The sequence below is a fragment of the Ovis canadensis genome, chromosome 18 (assembly GCF_042477335.2).
Source record: "Ovis canadensis isolate MfBH-ARS-UI-01 breed Bighorn chromosome 18, ARS-UI_OviCan_v2, whole genome shotgun sequence".
Classification (NCBI taxonomy): domain Eukaryota; kingdom Metazoa; phylum Chordata; class Mammalia; order Artiodactyla; family Bovidae; genus Ovis; species Ovis canadensis.
The window spans coordinates 23,063,966-23,083,938 of record NC_091262.1 but is presented as its reverse complement, the minus strand read 5'-3'; the positions used below and the strand labels follow the sequence as shown (position 1 = coordinate 23,083,938).

At 51.6% G+C, this 19,973-nt stretch overlaps 1 protein-coding gene across 2 annotated transcripts; it reads left to right on the top strand.

Moving 5' to 3' along the window:
• The first annotated feature begins 714 nt into the window (after nt 1-714).
• Nucleotides 715-14,133, top strand: NR2F2 (nuclear receptor subfamily 2 group F member 2). 2 transcript variants are annotated; one of them, XM_069559484.1, is made up of 3 exons: nt 715-1,658; nt 9,407-9,934; nt 12,636-14,133. In XM_069559484.1, exons 1-3 carry the CDS (start codon nt 1,616-1,618, stop codon nt 12,908-12,910), a joined length of 846 nt encoding a protein of 281 aa, XP_069415585.1. In that variant the 5' UTR covers nt 715-1,615; the 3' UTR covers nt 12,911-14,133. The 2 variants fall into 2 exon arrangements, with proteins under 2 accessions (XP_069415585.1, XP_069415584.1); XM_069559483.1 differs by lacking the exon at nt 715-1,658 and adding an exon at nt 5,916-7,791.
• Nucleotides 14,134-19,973: the final 5,840 nt, after the last annotated feature.

Sequence of the window (19,973 nt, the reverse complement as noted above, 5' to 3'; positions counted from 1 at the left end):
CTTCACCTGCCCGGAGCCCGGCCCCCCTGTTCAGCTATCCCTCGACCTTCTGCTGGGGTTAAAGGGGGCGGGGGCGAAAGGGAGGGGGGCACCCCCAGTTACACAAGTGGCCTCCTTCTCGAAGAGAATGAGTTCACCACCTCCCCAGAGGAGTCTCACCATCCGTCCCCTCGGTGTAGCTGATGAGACAAACCGCAAGGAAAGACTTCTGTAGCCCATATTTATAGTATTAATGAATAGTTAAAAAAGATTTACACTTCTTATGATCAATATTCTGAGTTATTTCCCTCAAAGTATATAATTACAGTGTCTTCAGAGTTTTCATCATTGTTTGAGGTGGCAAAACCATTTGTAATTTTCATTAGCCAGTAAACATGTAATTAACATTCAGCACTGTGTTTAACTTAATTCCTGTTTAAGACAAGGACAAGAAGCAGCCGAAGAGCGTTAGTTCCATTTGTTAATTCTGACATACATCTTACCATAACAGTTTCCTAAAATAAAAGATCCGTGTTTCCCCCATTATTCTTCTCTTAAAACAAAACAAAAATCCATTAGTTAAAATTGCATTAAACTCTGAGAGGCAGCATAGTTTATTCTCATTTTTCGCTAGTTACTGTATTCCTGCTTCCTTTATTCATTTTGGGAGGTGGATGGAGGGAGGGGGGTGAATTAAGCATTCATTATCTGAAGACTTGGAGTAGGGAACCCCTCCCCCCCCAAAGAAATAGGTTCCGGCTTCAGGAAAGTTCTAGAAGCAGAACTGGGAAAGGGGGGGGCATGAATCTGCAGGGGAGAGGGAAAAATCACTTTGGGGGGTAGTTAAAAGTAGAAAATGAGGATTTCAACGGATTCCTAGGAAAAATGTTGCCCTCCTGTTTCAAGTTCTATCTTTGATCCAGGGTGAGGGGAGCCTGTCTGCCAGTCTGTGAGGCTGCTGCTTTTTTCCCCTCCTCTCCCACCTCTGTTTTTTTTTCCAACTTGCTTTAGGATTAGTCTCCATCCCTCTCGACCCCAAACAGTGGAATTTGGCTGTGCCTTGGGTCGTCTTTGCTCTGCACTATCGCCTATAGTTGTTGGCGGCTTTCTGCTGAGGCTGAGCCGTTAGCCCCAGCCTCCGACTAAACTCATTAAGTTGGGAGATTTTTTTCAATTGGACGGGTGTTTTTAAAGTCTCCTCTTTCCAGCCCCAAACAAGGTGTAACAACGCACTCTTCCTTCTAAGGAATGAGATGAGAGACAAGGATCACTCCAGACTTCTCCTACCTACGGTTTGGGGTTTTTTTTCTTAAAGGCGAGGCTTGCATTCCTCAGCAGCTATGTACAAAGCTCCCTGAAACCTCGTCTCTCTAAAGTTACTGTGCAGGGCTTTCCAAGGCTGAGAGCGTCTGATACATGGGGAAGCACTTCCTTGAGGTGGAAGATCTTTCCCTTCACCTTTCCTCTTTTTCCCTGCAGGCTAGTGCCTACTTTTTATCAGTTTGCACAATCGCTTAGATAAACACCGAGGAGGAGATTCTCTTTAATTATCAAAGACACATCTTTTCAGGGGGCCAACAAAGCGGTTTATTTCACCCGCCAAACTAAAGGAGAGTTATTCCTGTTTAGAAGGAAGATGCAAGCGGTTTGGGACCTTGAACAAGGCAAATATGGTTTTGGTATGTTTACTTACAGTATTTTTTTTTCTCTCTCTCTCTCCTTTCTCACTTTTCTCCTTGTGCTATGTGGGGTTGGGGATGACTTGGGGTTTTTCAAGAAAAAATCGGATTGCTAACGTGTATGAAATGCCTAGGACTGTGGTTTAAGGGGTTTGGGGAAGGGGAAACCGTCAATTCAATGCATTGCCATATTTTATTACATGTGTGTGGTAGGAGAGGTGGTGGAGGGGGGAAGAGGGGGAATATACAATTGCAAAGCTGCCAAAATATGATTAAACCGAAGCGTAAAGACTGCGGTGCCTCCCATCTCCTCAAACTCATTTCCTTCGCTAGAGCAAACTAAAAGCCAGTCCTTATAAGCGTGTTTTTCCAAGCAACAGACGACTCGGTTTTCTAGCAAAGGAGCTGCTAGGCTCGCACTAAGTGTCAGAATTTACTGTTCGATTTGCCTCGGCGCTGCATTTTGCAACCTTGTGCAACTGACAACCAGCCAGGCAGGGAGGGAGGAAAGCGCTGCCCGGCGCCCTCGGCCGCGGCTCGGGGAGGCGAGCGTTCGGTTAAGCTAGGAGGAGAAGCGCGACGAGAAGGGTACTCACCATCGGGCGGGGTGGTGGAGCTGGCGTGCGAATTTCAGGCAAACGTTTACCTTTTTGCTGTCTATTGCAACCGCGTCGGGCTGACTTAAGCAATTCTGTGCTCTATCCAAAACGTTCAAGGAACGGTTCCTCATTTTTAAAAAGCCAGCGAGAGAGACGACAGAGACAGAGAAAGAAAAAGAGAGGAGGGGGTGAGGGGGACGCACATAAACCCAGTTCAGGAAGGAAAAAAAAAAAAAAATCATCACCTCTCTGCCAGGGAATCGGGAAACGCAGAGGCAGCGAGATCTGAGTCCGGTCCAACCAAGTCAAAACCAATTAATTTTAAATCCTGAAGAATTATTCAGATTAAAATGTACAGAAGTTTCATTCTGCTATGCCTACGTGAGCTCAAAGTCGTTTCCCTTTAAGAGCTCTTTTCTTTTAAAGTTGAATTTTAGGCAGCGAGGACTCTTACACTAGGGGGCAGACAGATACTGTACTAGCTCCAATCTTAAGCAATTTTTTCCCTCCCAGCATATGCTCTGATTTAGCACTGTAAATTTTTCAGAGGACCCAACTCTGACAGCCCCTGGTGATTTTCAAAGTACCACAAGCCAGTGGTTAAAAATTGCATTGACTTGGAAGTTCAGAGAGACACAATGGAAGCCCCTTTCCCTATTCATGGAGCTCCAGTGTGGTGGAAGAGAAAAACACACACGGACTAGATTGAGGGGAAGGAGGATTTCAATGAATCCTGGTGGACAGAACTGGTTTCTACTGAGTTCAGAGTTAAACTCAGCATTTGCTGGGGTCTGTATTCATATTGTGATTTAATTTGTGTAGAATTACAGGCACTTTCTGCAAGAAAATCATATTCCTGGGTGGGTTTCCCCCCCCCCCCCACAGTTAAACAAATGTTTTTTCAACTTTCTCTGGCCAAATTTAAGCTTGCCATTCTTCTCATTAAAATAAATTTATATCTGCAATAAAAGACTGGGCTGGATTTAAAAAAATAACATTGATATTTATCTTTTAGTCTTAGAGCTGTTTTATTCAAAGAATATGAACATCTCTGAAGAAGAGATTTTAAAACCTGCTCGCCTCTTTTTCATTCTCAGTCTGGAATCTTCTCTCTTCTTCTATACAATAAAATTAACTGCAATTGATAGTCATTTTTTTGTTTCTTTTTGGCTTTTTAATAGCACCCCCATAACTGAATGAGTCCTAAGATACAGAGTGAAACACCTCTGACTCTATAGCTGCCCTGGGGTCGTATGCCTAGCAGACTCCAGAGCTGTTGAAGATGGTTGGGACATCCTTCATTTAAAATCAGGCCATCAGAGCGTACTTCAAATACCAAAAATCTCAAAGTGGACAGGGTAACTCTTGCTCCTCAAAATTTTTTCCACTGCATGTTTGTAGAAGGTTATCTTGCCATAGAAATGCCTGCACCCAAGAGGTGAGTTTAGGGTTTCTCTGTAATCAATTATTCTTATCTTCTATTAAATTGAGATAAGGATGCCCATTAGATTTTCTATCTCAACCCCAGCCCTACCACATCTTTGCTGAGTTTGCCCCTAATCTACTGACATCTGTAGCATTAGGCAATTCCTCCTCGAATCATAGAGACTGAAAAGAAAAAGAAGAAAAAAGATACAACCTTCTCTGAAATGATTTCTTTTCCATCCTTCTTGTCCTCCTTAGGAGAAAATTATATTGTATCTATAATCATCCTGAAATTTGCTGCCTGGCTTTGCTCTACGGCAATCTCAGGTTCATGATAGTTCAGTGTCCACTGGAGGTTTTTAAAAAAAAACTTCCAAATAATCCCAGCACCTGCAGCTTTAGTGAAATATCTAATTTCAGCAGAGAAAGGGTGAGGGCTAAGAAGGTTTCAAGAATGAAGCAAGGAGGATCCTTCCTGCCTTAAAACCAAGCCCCTCTCCGCCTACATCTTCCTTTAGTTCTTACCTCGTATTCTGCCCCGTGTGTAAAGGGTATTGAATACAATCTACACATGTCAATTATTTTTACATTTTATTTTTTAAATTCTTCATTGCCTCGATTTCTAAAACTACCAAGGATGCTTTCCTGTGGTCATTAATTTACTCTTTATGTGTGTTCATGTTTCCTGAAGCTCAGCATGCTTTGTGTAAAATATCTTAATTGTTCATAAACCTGGTTGGATTACTAGTCCATAGATTTTTCTTGGTGCAGAGAGTGTATGATGGAGATGCAGTTTTGTTCTATAAATGTTGAATAGTCATGATCCACTAGCTGGTCAAAAGCGAACAGAAAGATTACTGCGTTGGAATATAATGTGTTCTGGGGGACAATTCTAGATGTTTGATGTTTAAAACCAAATGCTCCAGAATTCAGAGATACAACCGGCTTGATGATTTTTAGCACATTGAGCAGAATGGCACAGGCAATGAAGTTCTCATTGCAGCAAATCTCTTGAGGTAGAATATGGCTTGTGCAATGATTCCTGTGACTTGTACTTGGTGTTATTGCCAATTTGGGGCAGAATCTCTGTGTGTGTTTTAATAACTATGTGAATGCTTAAAAGGAACTTGAGGAACAATGAAGTCCTACTCAACTGTTCTATGACCTAGGAGCATAGTCGCTGAAGTCTTTGTCTGTGTACGTTGACAAATGTGCCTCTGATACATGTGCGCTTACATGTGTGCACAGAGGGTACGCACAGGGGACGCTGGAGGCTGCGTCCACTTGTCCATCAGCCAGCAGAAAGGTCTTTTCACCTCTCCCCACGACTGGGTATCTGTCAGGACGCTCGCTGGCTTGGGAGTTAGCTGAAACTAACGAGAGAGAATAAAGTTGAAGAAAATTGATTTTAATTGCGTCATGACAATGAGATGAAGTCTACTTCGGCTTCTCAGCATCTGAGATGCTTTATTTGAGCAATTAAAATGTCAGGCCACATACCTGTGAAATGTTAACCCTACATGGGCAAAAAAAAAAAAAAGAGAGCGCCACTGAACGGCTCTTTCTCTTTAAAAAAGAAATAAAGAAAAAGAACCACCAAACCAAGCAAGTGATCAGACTTGAGTAAGGAAAGGGTCTATTCCCGGATTTGACCAAATGGTTCGTTTGGAAAATGCTTGCCAGCTGGGCTCTAGGTGCCTTCCCATCCTCACCCACTACCCCTCTGCAAAGAAACCGGGCAACTTTTCTCTTTCTCTGGCACCGCGGGCACCAAGATGCGCCGGGAGCCCCGGGTGGTGCGCGAGCTGTGGATCCGGTGGCATTGCCAAGTTGCGAGAATCGAAGTCCCCGATTCCATCCAAAGCCTCTCGCGGAGCCTTTAAGAGGCGTCGTTCCGTGCGCGCCGCGCTCCTCACCCCGCCGGGGCGGAAACCTCGGGTGCGGGGTGCGCAGAACGCGGTGGCCGCGCGCCCGGGGACGGCGCGGACCCATCCCCCGCCTGGCTGCGGCGGGGGCACCGCCACCGCGCCCCGCCCCGCCCCCCGCCCCGAGCCCCCGGAGCGTGCCGAGCCCCGGCCGCGACACCGCTCGCGCTAGGACCGGGCTGCGCCCGCGGCCGCCATGGCGGGGCCGCCGCGCTCCGGCCAATGACGGCGAGGGGGCGGTGCGCGCGCGCCTGGCCAGGCCAACCCCGGCGGCTGCCTTATAAGGCGCGCCGTCGCCATGGCAACGTGCGCTAAGTTGCAGCAGTCGTGTCAAAGTTCACTATATAGAGAGCTCAGTGAGCTGATCGCGGAGAAGCCACTTCTGCCAGCCCCGGCGCCTATAAATCGCATTCCCTCCCGCGCCCCCCTTTTTAGCATATTTGATCACTTTGATTCTCTGTTCTTTTCTCTCCGCGGTGTGTGTGTGCGTGCGCGCGTGTGTGTTTTCTCGTCCTCCTCCTCTTCTCCCCGAGTTGCCTTCTTTCTCCGGGTGCCGTGCTGCCTTTTTTCCCCTCTTTCATTCTTTCTCTCCGTCTTTTTCTCCCCCCTCTGCGCACGAAGGATGTGCTTCTAGGTGGTGATCTGCCCTCCTCTCTCTCTTTTATCATTTCTCCCCCGCCGCCGGCGAGTTGACTCTTTCCCTATGTGTGTGAGGCGGCTCCGGCGGCAGCAGCAGCGGCTCCGGCGGCGGCAGCAGCGGCAGCAGCGGCAGAGGCTTCAGCGGCGGCGGCGGCGCTAGACGCGGCGGCTCCGGGCCCGACCCGGCGGCTTCGGCGGCGGCGGCGGCTCCGGCTCCGGCGGCGGCGGCGGCCCAGGCGGCCCGCAGGGAGCAGCGAGCGGCCTCTATCCGGCGAAAGCGGGCGGCGGCGGCCGGAGCGAGCGAGGCGCGCGCCGGGGCGCCCGGGGCAGGCGGCGGCGGCGGCCCAGCGCCAGGACGACGCCGCTCAGCGCCCGACGCGGACCACTTTCATGCTGATTCCCCTGGACCCGGGCAGCGCTCCGGCCACTCCGCGGGCCGCCGGCCTCCGCCCCGGCCTGCCTGGCTCTCTGGGCGCGCCCGAGACCGGCGCCTCTGCTCTCCGAGTCCTCCCGATTTCGATGGCTTTCCTGAATGGCTGACTGTGGGCTGCCCTGGACTTGGCCCCCGGACAGTCGCCTCTCCTCCTCCTCCTCCTCCTCCAACTCCTCGGCTACACACCAGCTCTGAGAGCGAGAGAGTGAACGAGAGAGGGAGGGAGAGAGTGAGAGCGAGGAAGATCTTTGGAGAGATTTTTTTTTTTTTTGCCTCCTACTTCTGTCTTGAAGCCAGACAATCGACTTGCAGCTCTCCCTCCCCTCCCTCTCTCTCCACGTTCTGCTCTCACTTGCTCTCCCCCGGCCCCATCCCCTCCCCTCCCCGGCGGAAAGCCCCCCGAAAGCAACAAAGCTGAGCCGAGAGAAACAAACAAAACAAACACACCGGGTCAGACGAGCCATCGACAAAACTTTGCAAAAGCAGAAACAAAAAAGGAAAAACTAACCAACCTCAACCAATCAGCCCCCCCGAGCCACCCGGGGCGCCCTCCCGCGCCCTCTCGCACCCTTTGCACACACAAAAGGCGGCGCGCCGGAGCCCGAGACCCGGGAACCCGCCGCCGCCCGCAGCCAGGGGAGCAGGAAGTCCGGACGCGGCCCCCATAGATATGGCAATGGTAGTCAGCACGTGGCGCGACCCCCAGGACGAGGTGCCCGGCTCTCAGGGCAGCCAGGCCTCGCAGGCGCCGCCCGTGCCCGGCCCGCCGCCCGGCGCCCCGCACACGCCACAGACGCCCGGCCAAGGGGGCCCGGCCAGCACGCCGGCCCAGACGGCAGCCGGCGGCCAAGGCGGCCCTGGCGGGCCGGGCAGCGACAAGCAGCAGCAGCAGCAGCACATCGAGTGCGTGGTGTGCGGGGACAAGTCGAGCGGCAAGCACTACGGGCAGTTCACGTGCGAAGGCTGCAAGAGCTTCTTCAAGCGCAGCGTGCGGAGGAACCTGAGCTACACGTGCCGCGCCAACCGGAACTGTCCCATCGACCAGCACCACCGCAACCAGTGCCAGTACTGCCGCCTCAAAAAGTGCCTCAAAGTGGGCATGAGACGGGAAGGTATCGGCCTCTCATTTCTCCTCCCCTCGCCCGGGGTCCCGGGGCCCTGGGTACGTTTGGCTAGCCTGCTCTGGGTAAGGACACAGACGCCCCAAGCTCTGCTCTTCGTATTGCAGCTGAAAGGGGTTTTTATACTAGAAGCAAGTTCTGCAGTGGAACCCAGACCCCCCCACCCACCCCCAAATCCGCATGCTTTGGCCGACTGATTTCCTCAACTCTCTCTTTGGGCTGTTTTCATTTCCTTTGCATTGATGGCCAGTTCATTCGAGTTCGCCTGTTTGCAAGGGATGGGGAGGTGATGGTGGTGGTGGTGGCTGTTTTAAAGCCTGGTTTACTTCTTTTTCCTCTCCGTTTCTCTCTCTCTCTCCTTGTTTTCCCTGCATGTTCAACATATGTCCCTCCTCCTCACCCCTCTCCCCAGCCCCCACCCTCTCAAAAAAAAAAAAAAAAAACCAACAACCTGAGATTGTACTTTTTGTACAGGAGGTTCAAATTACAAATGGCAATTTTATGCACTTCGCCGTATTAACGCTGCCGCCCGGGCAGCGCTCATGTGACCCTCCGTGGATTAACATTCGGTTAAAAAAAAAATACCTGTTTTCTTTTTTCCTTTCACTTTTGAAAGGAGGAGAGCGCGATAGGGAGTAGGAGCAGGGTGGGCGAGGGGCCTGGGGCGGCTGCTTTCGCTCTGCGCGAGTTGGGTCTTTGTGATATGAAATTCGCCGAGCGCCGCGAGCCCTGCTCGGCCAATGGCGCGCTCGGCGCCGGGCGCGGGCTCCGGGTTGCGGCGAGCGAACGCCCGGGTTTCTTTGTGTTTCTGCGAGAGCGACTCTCCCCGTCCGGCGTCAGATAACCGCTCGTGCCCGAGCCTGGCCGGCCCTTCCCGACCCTCCCGGGCGGCGCCGCCGCCGGCCGCTCGCTCCCCGCCTCTCGCCCGGCTTCCTCTCGCCTCGGCCGGCCTGTCTCTCCGCCCTCTCTCTTCCTGCGAGCACACCGAGTCGGCTGCCGCCAGACCTTGGCTCTCGGCTCGCCTCTCGCCAGGGGTGGCCCACGGGGCCGGGGCTGCGGACTTGGGGGTGTGGGGGTATGGAGAGCGGTGCTGGGGTGGCCACAGGCCGTCCGGGGTGAAGCTCCTCGGTGTCTTTTGCAAAAGCGTCTCCCCCTCCCCCCAGCCTCGGCCCCCCGCCCCCCGCGCTCCCTCTTCTCCAATCAATAAAAAAATATATCAGCCGTTCAGCAGTAAAAGAAGAAAGATGCCCCCCACAATGCTCCATCCCTCCCACTGTGCCGGGGACCCCGAGGCAAAGTGGTCCATGCTGGGTGCGCGGCCTCCCGGCCCGGAGCGGGCCTCTGAGGCCAGTGGGCCGCCCTGATCGCCCGAGCTGGCCTAGGTGGTGGTCGGCGGAGAGGGCGGCCGGGCTCCCGGCGCCCCTTGGGTCGGTGGCCCTGGCTCGCATGTGAGAGAGGGGCAGGCCTGCGGGCTCCTGCGCCGCGCGGAGTCGGGGTCGGGGGTTTTGGGGGGGCGAGGGGGGCGGGCTTGGGGCTGGCCCTGCCGGGGGAGCAGGGAGGATGAGGCTGGGCATTAACGGCGGAGTGTCTCCTTTCCTCCCCGCAGCCGTGCAGAGGGGCAGGATGCCGCCCACCCAGCCGAGCCACGGGCAGTTCGCGCTGACCAACGGGGACCCCCTCAACTGCCACTCCTACCTGTCCGGATATATCTCCCTGCTGCTGCGCGCGGAGCCCTACCCCACGTCGCGCTTCGGCAGCCAGTGCATGCAGCCCAACAACATCATGGGCATCGAGAACATTTGCGAACTGGCCGCGCGGATGCTCTTCAGCGCCGTCGAGTGGGCCCGCAACATCCCCTTCTTCCCCGACCTGCAGATCACCGACCAGGTGGCCCTGCTCCGCCTCACCTGGAGCGAGCTGTTCGTTCTGAACGCGGCCCAGTGCTCCATGCCCCTCCACGTCGCCCCGCTCCTGGCCGCTGCCGGCCTCCACGCCTCGCCCATGTCCGCCGACCGGGTGGTCGCCTTTATGGACCACATACGGATCTTCCAAGAGCAAGTGGAGAAGCTAAAAGCGCTGCACGTCGACTCCGCCGAGTACAGCTGCCTCAAGGCCATAGTCCTGTTCACCTCAGGTAGGAAGGAACCCTGCTCTCTCGTGCGTCGGGGCTCCTAGCTCAGAGTTAGGGCCTAAAACTCTTGGGAGCCCCTAGAGCCACACTGTCGAGGGAAACTTGGAATGGGAACTCTGCCTAGCGGTGGGGCTCTGGCAGGCTTGTTCTGGGGAGAGGAGAGAAAGGCTGGGCCACGGGAAGGATGCTTCAGACTGTTGACTGTCTCAAAATGGGCCATGGGGAAGCCTCGCAGGCCTGTTGCCCTTCCGCCAGACTAGGATGCACACTCCTGTTCCCTCCCTCACCTCAGGCACTCTGGGCCAGCTGAGCGGGAATCTCCTCTACCCCTATGGCTCTCCTGTCACCCGGGCTGAGCCTCCGGGAGATGCCTGTAGGCGCTGGAACAGTCCTGGTATCAGCCCCTCAGGGGAAGGTTTGCCCCTGGCGGGAGGGGGAAAAGTTTGCCTGCTAACTCAGTGCAAGTTGGAGCTCCAGGCCTGGCCAACCTGAGGGCAGCAATTTTCAAAAGCATATTTTTTTCTTAAAACAATGCAGACTGTCCAGAGAGGGGAAAGAGCTGTCAGGAAGGGGCAAGAGGAAGAAAGGGGCCATCATCACTCTTCAGAATGTCTGCAGGGGGTTCAAGACTCAGGTCTGCCACTTCCCCTGCCCAGGCAAACACTTAAGGCAATTTTTAAACACCCCACAGTGTGTGCCAACTTGGGCTGGATATGAGTGTTGCCAGAGATATAAAACCATCACTGACTGCATTATGAAATCTAATTAGTTTTCAGGTAGTTTAACCTGTATGAGTAATAGGTCTAATATTAATTAACTCTGGAGGTCAAATGATCATGGAAGGTGTCTGGCTTACCACTTTGGGCCACACCTGAGCCTTTTGGCTGGCCCCCCAGGCTGAGTTCAGCAGAGCCCAGGTGGGTGGAAATCACCCTTTCCACATGCTTGTTCCGAGTTGTCAGCTGACCCCCTTTGTCACGGCTCAGAGAGGAAGGGGGCTCCCAGTTCAAGATAACAAAATTTGGACCTGGGTAGGGTTTGGAACCTAGTCACCCACTGCAGGTTCTGCAGCTTGTAATCAGGACACCAGGAGAGCTGAGGAGTTCCTGTAGCAGACAAAAAGATCCACAGTCTCTTCCTTATTGTTCCAAGGAAATCTGGGGACCCAAGTCTTGAGCTGAGTCTGGTAGGTTTTGAGTCCTTAACCCACTTTCTTTTATATATTATTGCTTTTTGCATAAAATCCACCCCCTCCACCGCCACCCCCAAATTCTGTCTTTGAAAGTCCTTAGGTAATCAATTAAAGGGCAGTGTCTGGGCAAGGAAGGGCTGTATGCAGAGGCTTGGATCTGGATTATTTTTCTCGGGGGACCTGTCACAACTAGAACGGTTGCCTGATGCAAATGTACAGACAGGATCGTCCCCTAACCCAGAGTCACCTTCAACCCTTCCTGCAACCCAACACCCAGCCCATGTTCCCAGACCATCCAGCCGGTGGTTCCTTTCTTGAGCTCATTGTTAGCTCTTAGACTTACCTTAGTCTTCCAGGGAAAGAAATGCCTGATGCTCTTGTAACAGTTTAATTTATTAGTGTTTGTAAAATGTAGAGGCCTGTGTGGAGAATGCAGAGCACCTCACAAAGAGATAAAGGTCCCTGTTATCTGATTCTGAGAGAGACAGTGCGCTTGCGGAGAGGAGTCCAATGCAAACAGATCTTTTAATTTCTGATCACAGACACCTATGCATTCTGTAGACATGCAGAGCCCTAGACCCACACATGAGGAGGTTGTATGTGTGTTCTGGTTCTTGGGGTGGACGCAGTGGCGGCTTTTTTTGAATATCTGCTTTAAGGATTGACAATATGCATGTGTTAGCCCTAGTCTTGCCTGAGGAGCCCCCAAAGGTCAGGTCACAACCTGCACCGCCTTCGCTGAGAAGCCTCTCATTTCAAAGGCACTTATTGTATTTTCACGTATCCGAAAAAGAAACGTGTTTTCCTGAAGATAACGGGGAGGGGGTTTCTTCTTGGAGGGACCTGGGTTTACAAAAAAAAATCAGGGGGTGGGTAGGAGAAAAAGGGAGAGAGAAGAAAAGGAGGGAAAAGAAACAGCTCAAATGAACAGAGAGATCACAGTTTGCATGGCTGCCCTTCAATAGGCTAAACTGACAAGATCAGTTTTAAAGGGCCACTTAAATCAGTTTCAAAGACTGGAGAAAAATGAGTCGCCCTCTTTGGGGAGAATCTGAGGCTGGGTCGTGGGCGCCATTACCCGGGGCTGGGCCAGGTTGTTGCCCCCCCCCCCCATATAATTATAAGCCAAACTATTATTTACAGAGGAGGAGGGGCGGAGCACTGGTAGTTTTGGTTTCATCTGTTTGTCAGTCTGTTTCCTGACCTGAGCTAGATTCACCCAGTGCACTTTGCTTGGGCCTCCCGGTCACCAAGACTGAGGAGTGGGACATAGAAAGGCTGCAGTACACTGAGCTGCGTTCTGTTTTAAAGCTAATATCCCAGGACCATCTCACACGGTTCCCCCCTCCCCAGCTCCCAAGTTTTCAGTCCGTAGGCATTTGCTCCAGCTCTGGTTGGGGCAGTTTGACAGAGCACTGCACACACACTTCATGTGACCCATTTCAAACCTCTTAATCTGATGACTGAATTCTTCGTCGTCTTCTTCTCTTTTTTTTTTAAACTTTCTTCCAGATGCCTGTGGTCTCTCTGATGTAGCCCATGTGGAAAGCTTGCAGGAAAAGTCCCAGTGTGCTTTGGAAGAATACGTTAGGAGCCAGTACCCCAACCAACCAACACGATTCGGAAAGCTTTTGCTTCGCCTCCCTTCCCTCCGCACGGTCTCCTCCTCAGTCATAGAGCAATTGTTTTTCGTCCGTTTGGTAGGTAAAACCCCCATCGAAACCCTCATCCGGGATATGTTACTGTCTGGCAGCAGTTTTAACTGGCCGTATATGGCAATTCAATAAATAAATCAATCAAAATAAGAAGGGGGAGTGAAACAGAGAGAAAGAAAAGGCAAAAGACTGGTTTGTTTGCTTAAATTCCTTCTGTTAAGAAAGGATATAAAAGGATGTTACAAGTTTGCTAAAAGAAGAGAGGGGAAGAATTTAATGGACTGTGAATTTCCAAAAAAAAAAAAAAGACTGTCGAATGAACTTTTACAGAATGCATTAAAAAAAAAAAAACAAACTCCTGTGTCGGTCAGAACAACTTGCTACTTATCATTTTTGTATAAAAAGGAAATTAGTCTTTTTTCTTTTTTTTTGGTAAATTTTGGAAAAATATTGCTAAAAGTGCATTTAAGGAGATTGGGAGAAAATTAGCAGAATGGAGAAAGTAAGTCTTTTTTTTTTTTCCAAATTATTAATTGTCCTGTGTCTATGTACCTCTAGCTGTTCTTTTTTGTACATTTCTGGTTCCAAACCAGTTTATTCTGTGGTTCTATAATAAGTTTTGATATAATCTTGGCTTCTTAAAAACTGTGTATCCTTAAAATATATGTTCTGCAAGAATTAAAACTGAGTCCATGAAAATATCATAGGAAGACATAAAACTTTTAAAAGGCAACTCAAAGATGATGGAAACGCACTTACAAGTGGTGACCAAAAATTTTAGATGAAGTTGAGCACTCTAATTTGAGAACTGGAGGAACCACATACAACACTTAAAAACTTCCCCTATCCTGACCCACCCCCGCCCCCCAAAAGACCATGACAAACCTAGCTTTTAAAAAATATTTTAAGAAAGAGAATGAACTGTGGAATTTATTGGCAGCCAAGGAATGTGTCCAAGACACATGCTGAGGTTTTGAATAAAAAGTGAACTTTTGTAATTTGAATTGGGTCCCGCTTAGTTCTTGAATTGTTATGAAAATCCTATATCTGTTTGTATATTTGCAAACCCTTTGTATTATAATTGTTGATATTTTCCCTTTTTAAAAAATACCATTGAAATCAGCATGACAAAATAACACTGTTGGCACTTATAGGTAACGTGATTGATTCAGTATCTTAGAGTTTACAGTTTGTGTTTTTAAAAAAAAACTGAAGGTTTTTTTTTTTTTTTAAGTGCAACATTTCTGTATACTGTAAAAGTTATAATAACTGAACTGTTTGGTCGAGTCTTTGTGTGTTATATTCCAAGGAAATTGAAAGTATTCAGAAATTAAAATATTATTTGATATCTGAAACCTGTTTGGCTGTCCCCACTGTCTTTCCATCGAGAAGCCCCTGTGAGCTAGCTCTCTCTGAGCTGGGCCAGGGGCTCGCTCTGTTTGTTCACTTCCCTCAGCCAGTTTGTTCAAAGGTAGACTAGTGTATTTGCCTGTTTAATTTGGGTGTGATGGGGTGGGGGGAGCTGAAGTTAATGGTTTATCTATGGTTTAGGAAGTGCCATACTGATATAGTAAACCACCCCCATTCACCTAATCCTTCTTTTAATTAAAAATGGATTTTCTAGGGAAAAAAAAAAGGCCCTTATATTTGTCACACTTAAGTGCCTGCTTAGGGAAGGTATTGTGAAAAGTATTAGAAATCTTGAGATCAGTATCTATTTTATGATCAGGAAAAAATACTGTTTTGTACATTTCTGACAGTTACGCAGAAGACGGTTCAAGCAAGCTAATCCAGCCTTGTCAATAGAAGGCAGTTGTTTGCAATGAGTTTTTCCTTAAGTAGGCGTGATTTTTAAAAATATTCTGTGGTTCTCATCTAGGGTGGTTGTTGAGAGGATTTCAAATTCAGTGATGTAGCTTAGAGTGGCTGAAGGGTTTATTTTTAATGTATATATGATAACTTGCAGTTGGCCTGCCTTCCCCTCCCCCCTGTACGTTCCTTCTGTGAGAGCATGACCACAGGTCAAGGGAATCTTTTCCATTGGAGTTCTGTACATAAAAACACAGCGACATTCTGACATTTCAGATTGTATAGATACAATCTGTACTACTCTTGGGATTCTTTGTCCTTAAAAGCCAAATTAAAAAGAAAAGAAAGAAGGAAACTTTATAGGGTGTGTGGATTTGGAAGTATTAACTATTTTGTTTTGGAGGTTTGTTTGTTTGTTTTTTCCTTTTCCCTCTCTCTTTTCCTGGTTTGAAGGAAGCTCAGTGTGTGGGAGCTTGCAATTTTTGTTCTTACTGAGGCTTTGCAGTACCCACACCACCACCATACATCACTGTGTTGTGGTTTGATTTTAAAAGGGGGTGGTGGGTAAGGGGATGTGAAAGAAAAGGGATCATTTTGTAAAGTGTATTAAACTTTGATAACTCAGTTCCAGTCAATACATGTAGACCAGAAAAATCTGTCTGATTTGTGCATCTGAGCAGAGTTCTCCATCTGACCCTCAGCTTCTTTCTGTAGATATATACATACATAAATCTAAGTATGCTCTTATGACAGAACATTGCTGACCTCTAGATTGAGGTTTCGTAGGTGGTTGTTTATTTTCTCCTCTTGCAAGTGCTATCCATGTGAGTGTGTGAAGTTTTCGCTAATAAGTAAAACACAGGCCCTTTGCTTTGTTTGTTTTGTGTTAGTTTATTGTAAACAGCCATTTGTTGTAAATTATTATTGGCATTAAATTATAATTTATGATTTTCAAAGCAAAAGACAGTCCCTGTTTTATTCTGCTTTAAGCATGTGTTCTAGACGTTGGAAATCTCTCTCACTCTCTAAGTTTCAGCATGTAGCTTGGGATCTACGAGGCAGAAAAACAGGACCCAAAATTTTTCAAACGGTTAAAACAAAACCCCTTGTATATGTTTAGAGTGGCCGGAGGAGGATCTGTTTAGAGTCTTGAGTTTGGTTTAAGTTTATAGCATTTAAAGAAAGTTTTTCTTTTCACGCTGAGTTAGAACAAAAGATCTTTGCTGCGACTGAATTGGACAAAAGACTAGGGCTGGGACCCAGCGAGTGCGTTCTGTGTGAAATTGACGAGATCTTTTTTAAAAAGCTGCTAAACATGGCGACTCTTTCCCTTTAAGTGTCTCTTTTTCCTTGCTTTTTTTTTTTTTTTCCTCCCCCCCCGCCCCCATCTGATCTGAGCTCGCTTTATTTCTTTTCCCAACCCCGCTGCCCCTCCTCCTGTTGGTGCTCGGGGATGGGGGGTGTGTGAGAGAACCCAGTTAGACGCGAAATGCAACAATGGTCCGAGGAGAGAGAGAGAGAAAGGGGCGACCGCTGCTTCTCGCCACTTTCAAACAAACCCGGGGGCAGACCGAGCTGGGGAGGGGAGTGGTGATGGTGGTGGAGGGGGGGTGGGTTGCGGAATCCTAGCCCGTGCGCTCGGCTCGCGGTCGCCCGGCCTCGGCCCTTCAGCAGCGAGTTCTCGCCAGGGGCCGGGGCTCAAAGTTCGCAGGCTGCGCCCGGGGCCGGCCCCGCGGACACGGGATGCCGGAGCGAGCATCCGGCTGGCCGCCGGGCCGGGGGCCGGGGGCCGGGAGCAGCCGCAGGAGAGGTGCCCCCCGGCCCGCCGACGCGCGGCGGGGCCCCGTCCGCGCCCCCCGGAAGGCCCGGGGTGCCGGGCGCGCCGGGCCGCCCTCCCGGGACGCGCGTGAGGCGGCGGGCGGCGCGCGGGGGGCGCGCGCGCGTGCGAAACTCGGCCGCGAAGCCCCGCTCCTGACTGGGTCCTGTGAGCGGAGCCAACATGGCGTCTCCCAGCGCGCCGCGAGCGCCGGGCTGCCAGGCGCGGCGGGGCCGGCTAATGGGAAACACATTGGGTATCCGAAAGAAGGAAAAAAAAAGGGGGGGGGGGCGGCTAAAGGCCGCTGCTTCTGCAGGCATAGAGCTCCCTTTTCAAACTCTCCCCGGCGAGCAAGTGCGGGCCTCGGTGCTGCCTGTCGTCAGAGCGGCAGGACTGCGAGGGGACACGCTGGTGACGCGGTGGCCCCCTTCTCCGTCCGCCCCCCGCCCCTCACGAGCAGGAGAGGTTATTCCAGGTCTGCCCCCTCAGCAAGAACCGAGTGAGAGAAAGTCGGCCTCCACAACCGCTGGTCTTATGAGTGGTGGAGGGGGAGGGGACGAGGCCACAGGAACAGACCTCGGTCAGTCGTCGCGCTCGTTAATGTCGGGGCTGCAGCTGGGGGGTCGTCCCGCGAGCCCCTCCGAGTTGTTGGGGTGGGGGGGTGGGATGGTGGAGCGTGGGGACCGGTCGGCCATGCCCCCTGCAGGACTTGGGCACAGCTAACTTGCTTCTTCCGTGGCAAACTTGGAGGAAAGGGGGCTCTCCTGGTGGGGGGCTGCCTGGGGGCGCGCAGGGGCTGAGGGCGGGCTCTGGGCGCGGGGGCGGGGGTCGCAGGCCCTAGAAGCGCGGGAGCCGGCGTGGACGGCGCCCCTGACAGGAGCGCTTCTGCAGTAGAGGGGATCTCTTTTATCGAACAGGTTTGAGAGCAGGGGAGGTCGGCCGTGGGACAGATCTGGCCGCCCATAGAGGGTCTCCTGAGGGCCTCTTCAGAGACTGGCTTGGGCCCGGGCTGAGCTCTCCGCCGACGGGGGGAATCGCCCCTGAACGTCCCACTGTAGCTCCAGCCCAGGCCTGGAGACCCTTACCCTCAGCCTCCTGGGAGGGGAGGGAGGTTACTCTCTGAATTCCGGGCCTCGTCAAGATTTATTGAAGTTAGGTTTAAAAAACGTGCTTCAGATGATTTTTTCCCATTTTCTCAGATTTCAAAGGCTCCCTGCAGTGCGGCTGCCTAATTAATGGTGAAATTCAACTAAATCTAATTATGCAGTAATTTTAAAGCAGTTAGTGCTGGGCGTTGGTTTGTAATAGGACCCCAGTTTTTTAAAGTTTGCTTACTGTGTTGGTTTAGGAGAAAGCTATCTTTTGTATGGCGAAGAAAGAGGGGGAAATAGTTTTCCTGCATGAAGGCCTGAGACTGCCCCCCACCCGCTCCATTTCCATCCCCACGTCTATCTATCTCCCTGCCCTTCTCGCTCGCTCTTTTTCCTTCTGCCAAGCTCAAGCTGAAAGGCTGAGCGAGGTGCTAACCCAGCCAGGAGACCCGGTTTCATAGCCAAAGGGGAAAGACCGAATTTTTCACAAGGAGACACAAAGGGACTTGGTATCTGCCCTCCTGGACGCATCCGTAAATGCCCGAAAACAGGGAAGGGACTCTCATCTCTAATAGAGAACAGATTTCCTCTCTTTAACATCCATTGTCATTAAGGGGAAAAGCTGACTCTTGGAGTTATAAATCTTATCGTCCTTCTGATAACAGACTTGTAATAAGTTAGCGTCTTATTCAAAGTGAACTGTAAAACTGCCTCATTTAATATGGCATCTGCGTCATTAAAACTTTTCCATTTTTTTCCCCCTTGCGTCTTGCAGGCCTGGCATTCGGGCAAGCCCCGAGGTGCCTAGTGGGCCTCTGGGGTTGGACCAAGAGGGAGAGAGGTGTGAGAGATGGGCTGCCTGGTTTAGCCTCTGGATCTCAGTCTGGGGGTGAGAGACCCCTGAGGCAGAGAGGACGTGGGTGGGGGGGGCTTGCTGTGTCCCCCTTTCCCATTCCCCGGAGCAGCCCCCTCGAAATGACGTTCCTTGAAAGAAACATGCTTGTGATTAGCTAAGCAAACACATCTGCTTTCGGAGTTGGGCCTTCGTTAATTAGCTGAACAAAGGGCCGTTTTGCTTTTTACCTTTTGCTGGGGGAGAGTGTGTTATTTCAGGAGTGTCGCGGGCCCTCCTCTTTTCAATTGCAGCCACGACGTTAATTTTATTGGGATTACTGATGGGAAATGAGGTGGCGCAGGCTTCCGAGAGGAAAAGCTTGATCATTACCCCCTCTGGAACTATATTTTTCCACCCAACCTCCTGCTTGCGAGGAGGGGGTGGGGGGCGAACTGCGCAGCAAGTTCGGAGCAATTGGAATCAGGCTCGCCGACCGCTGATATCGGGTGACAGAGCGTGTGTGGAAGCTGAACTCTGTAATTTGCGCTTCTGTTTCTTTATTAGGCCTGGACAACGAACTAATGAGCTTTGGCCCAGCACAATGTCACTTGTATTTATTTTCTTATGGCAACTTTGAGGTAGCAGAAGTGTTCCTCACCAAGAGCCCGGGAGGGCCAGCAGCCCTGACCGAGGCTGCCCTCGGCCGGGGCTGGTGGCGGCGTCCCCGGGGAGCGAGGAGGCACGCAGAACTGACGGAGCCGGGGACTGGGCCTTTAGGTGAGGCCCTGGGGCGCTCAGGAAGGGTTAGGCCCTTTGGAGGCCCAGGCATTCCCGCAGGCCAGCTCCCTGAGATCGAGGTCGAGGGCCGTGAGGCTAGCCTGGGGCAGGTCCCCAGGCCGGATGATGGTCAGAGGTGCAGAGGTGGCGTGGCTCCCTCCTGGCGCCGGACGGAGGAGGGCTCCACAGGCCGAGCAGGTCGGGCCAGAGACACCTTGGAGCGAGCGGGGCTCTCCCGCCCCGTGGCCAAGGCGCCGGTCTGCTTTGTGTCGAGGGAGGCCTGGCTCAGCTCTCTGGCTAACTGGTTGGGGGGTGGGTGGGGCGAAGGGGACGCTTTAAAGGCGCTTTCGGAATCCTCAAGTGCTGGGGCTTCCCTGCCGCCTCTCCCTGGCTTGCTCCAAGGAGTGTCAGTTGGAGAGGCCTGGGATACAGTCAAGGAGGAGTTGGGGGTTGGGGACCACAGAGGGTCAGCGGAGGCAGCGCGCGAGCATCCCTTGCGCTGCGACTGAGAACACAAGCCCCCCAGGCGGAGCGGGGGGCGGGGTGCGGGGCGAACGGGAGCCCAGGGAACTGCGAGGCCAACGCGGGCTTATCCGCCCCGCAGCCGGAGGCTTCCCGCGGCTCCCGCCTCGCTCCCCGCCAGGCAGCCCCGGCTAATAACGCCCAGGCGCTGTGTCCCCGCCCGCCCCATCTCCCCTCGCCCCATCCTTCTGCTTTTTCTCCCCCCTCCCCACCTCTTCCTTCCTTCCTGCAAACGGGTGTTAACGTGGGTCTTTATGTTCTGTCTATAACTAGGATGTAATCACGCGCCCCATGCCTCTCTCTAAAAGCATTTAATAAATGTCTATTAAAGCGCTACAAATGTAA

Excerpts from the sequence above, each read along its gene's own strand:
- NR2F2 (XM_069559483.1), top strand. The coding sequence starts at position 7,350 with ATGGCAATGGTAGTCAGCACGTGGCGCGACCCCCAGGACGAGGTGCCC. Across the intron at positions 7,792-9,406 it reads AGTGGGCATGAGACGGGAAG|CCGTGCAGAGGGGCAGGATG; the intron begins GTATCGGCCTCT and ends TCCTCCCCGCAG. Across the intron at positions 9,935-12,635 it reads CATAGTCCTGTTCACCTCAG|ATGCCTGTGGTCTCTCTGAT; the intron begins GTAGGAAGGAAC and ends ACTTTCTTCCAG.